The 2077-nt window shown below is 46.0% G+C and overlaps 1 protein-coding gene across 1 annotated transcript in view; it reads left to right on the top strand.

Moving 5' to 3' along the window:
• Positions 1 to 1118: 1118 nt before the first annotated feature.
• Positions 1119 to 2077, top strand: part of LOC102305815 (butyrophilin-like protein 10) — a 4991-nt gene continuing 4032 nt past the window's right edge. Inside the window, exon 1 of the mRNA XM_042217835.1 lies at positions 1119 to 1237. Within this exon, the coding sequence (XP_042073769.1) occupies positions 1207 to 1237 (31 nt within the window). The 5' untranslated portion in view covers positions 1119 to 1206. The remainder of the gene's footprint in view (positions 1238 to 2077) is intronic.

The following is a 2077-nucleotide window of genomic DNA, read 5'->3' as shown; positions in this document are numbered from 1 at the left end:
GTCATAAGCATTCAGAGACCAGTTGATCAAATCCATAATTCTCTTTTAGGTTTTAGAGAATGACTGTGAGAGAGTGTTCAGGGAAAGTAATACACACGAAACAGGACAAGGACACAAGAGGCTAAGCAGGGAAGATAAGGGGAAGGAGGAGAGGAGAAAAGTGCGACCGCCTTCGCCGAGAGCTGAAGAAGCAGTCAAAGGGATCACTGATGATTTTGGCTGCCTGTCTAAGTCAGTCTAAGTCAGTGCCTGTGCTTTCAAGGTTGTGGCCCCAAAGCTGCGGCTCTCACTTCCACTGGAATTAAGATCTGTGAACACTGTTGATATCTTTAAAAAGACACTTAAGACCCACCCCAGGGGTGACCCTGCACAGGTGGGAGACATGATTGTTCCTTCGAGGCGAGTTAAAACTCCTCCTAACATCAGTCCCTTGGTGACTAAATCTGTGATGTCCAGCATACAGAAAATTAATCTCAACATCCGTGCACAAAAAGAAACCATCGTGCACACGTGAGTGACTGCTTTACATGCATTGGGGGCGACCGTGGCTCAGGGGAATGGGAAGGTCATCTGTAACCGGAAGGTCGCCAGTTTGATCCCCCTGCTCTCTCTGTCCTGGTCGTTGTGTCCTTGGGCAAGACACTTTACCCTACCGCCTACTGGTGTTGGCCAGAGGGGCCGATGGCGCGATATGGCAGCCTCACTTCTGTCAGTCTGCCCCAGGGCAGCTGTGGCTACAACTGTAGCTGCCTCCACCAGTGTGTGAATGTGACAGTGAATGAATTGTAAAGCGCTTTAGGTGCCTAGAAAAGCGCTATATAAATGCAAACTATTATTATTGCTACAGTTTCACGCTCTCTGGCCCTTCTGTCTTCAGAGTTATTGAAATTTATCATGGAAGGATCTGGTCTCCAGTCCACATGATTTCAAAGCTGTGATGAAGCTGTTGGTGCACATTTGACTTTCACACAGTGTTACAGCTTCTGACCTGCACATTATTCTTTCTATCTTTCCCTCTAACCTCTGATCCTCCAGTTGGCTCTGTGTTCGACACTGTAAACAGCTTTTATTGTGAAGGTTCTCAAAGGAGGGGACTTCCTGTGAAAGAGAACCTTTTTCTGTGCCATCAGCTGCAGAGTAACAGCTCTGCTCTGACAGCCGGCGGTGAGCCTGAGAGGATCAGCTGTAACGGGATTGTTACTGAGGATGAAGATGATGATCCTGCTCCTCTTACTCGGTAAGAAAGCTGCTCTGATCCTTTGAACACACACACACAGGCGCACGCATGCACACACACACACAAACAAACACACACATGGATGCATGCACACACACACACATGATTCTTAAACCATCAGGAAACATGGAGTAATAGTTCAATGCAGCTGAACTACATTAAAACAAAGGTTTATTTATTCATTAAGGTAAATGTGCTTCGTGCAAACTAAATTTCTACAGTCAAGCATGTTTTTATTTGACCACACTGAACTACCCTGTGGTCATGTGGCCAAATGTGAAGCTGGGTGTTCACAGTGAGTGCAGAACACTTCAGTAAAACCTCCACATTGACATTATTTATTAACTGCTCATGTCCACTGATTAAGCTCTTTTATGTGATGAAGCTCACTCCCATGGCCTCCATGCAAGATGGACCTGCTCCACCCGCTGAACACTGAGCTGTGTTCATGTCTCTACATGGTCTATGTGATGATCTGACGTGTTTAACCTTAGACTGCAGGGAGGAGTCTGTACTACAGGAAGTGCCCACTGAGCCTTTTTTAGATTTAACCTCACACCCCAGCAGGTGGAGGAGCCAGAGAGAGAAAAAAGAAGCCGTGTGGGGAGCGTGGTCGTTCAGTGCTGTAACTTCAGCTTGACCACAGTGGAACATTCACCCACACCCTAAGATATCAGTACTACATATAAGCATCAGTACCCACATGCAGTATCAGTACAACAATCAGTATCAGTACTACATATCAATATCTGCACTACATGCAGTATCAGTACATACAGTAAATCAAATCACTTTTATTGTCACATCACATGTGCAGGTACACTGGTTCAGCACATGCAA

Source organism: Haplochromis burtoni, unplaced genomic scaffold (assembly GCF_018398535.1).
Source record: "Haplochromis burtoni strain Fernald_Lab_line unplaced genomic scaffold, NCSU_Asbu1 Contig_3206, whole genome shotgun sequence".
Taxonomy (NCBI): Eukaryota; Metazoa; Chordata; class Actinopteri; order Cichliformes; family Cichlidae; genus Haplochromis; species Haplochromis burtoni.
Note: the sequence above shows the minus strand (reverse complement) of the source record. Positions and strands in the feature narration are given on the sequence as shown.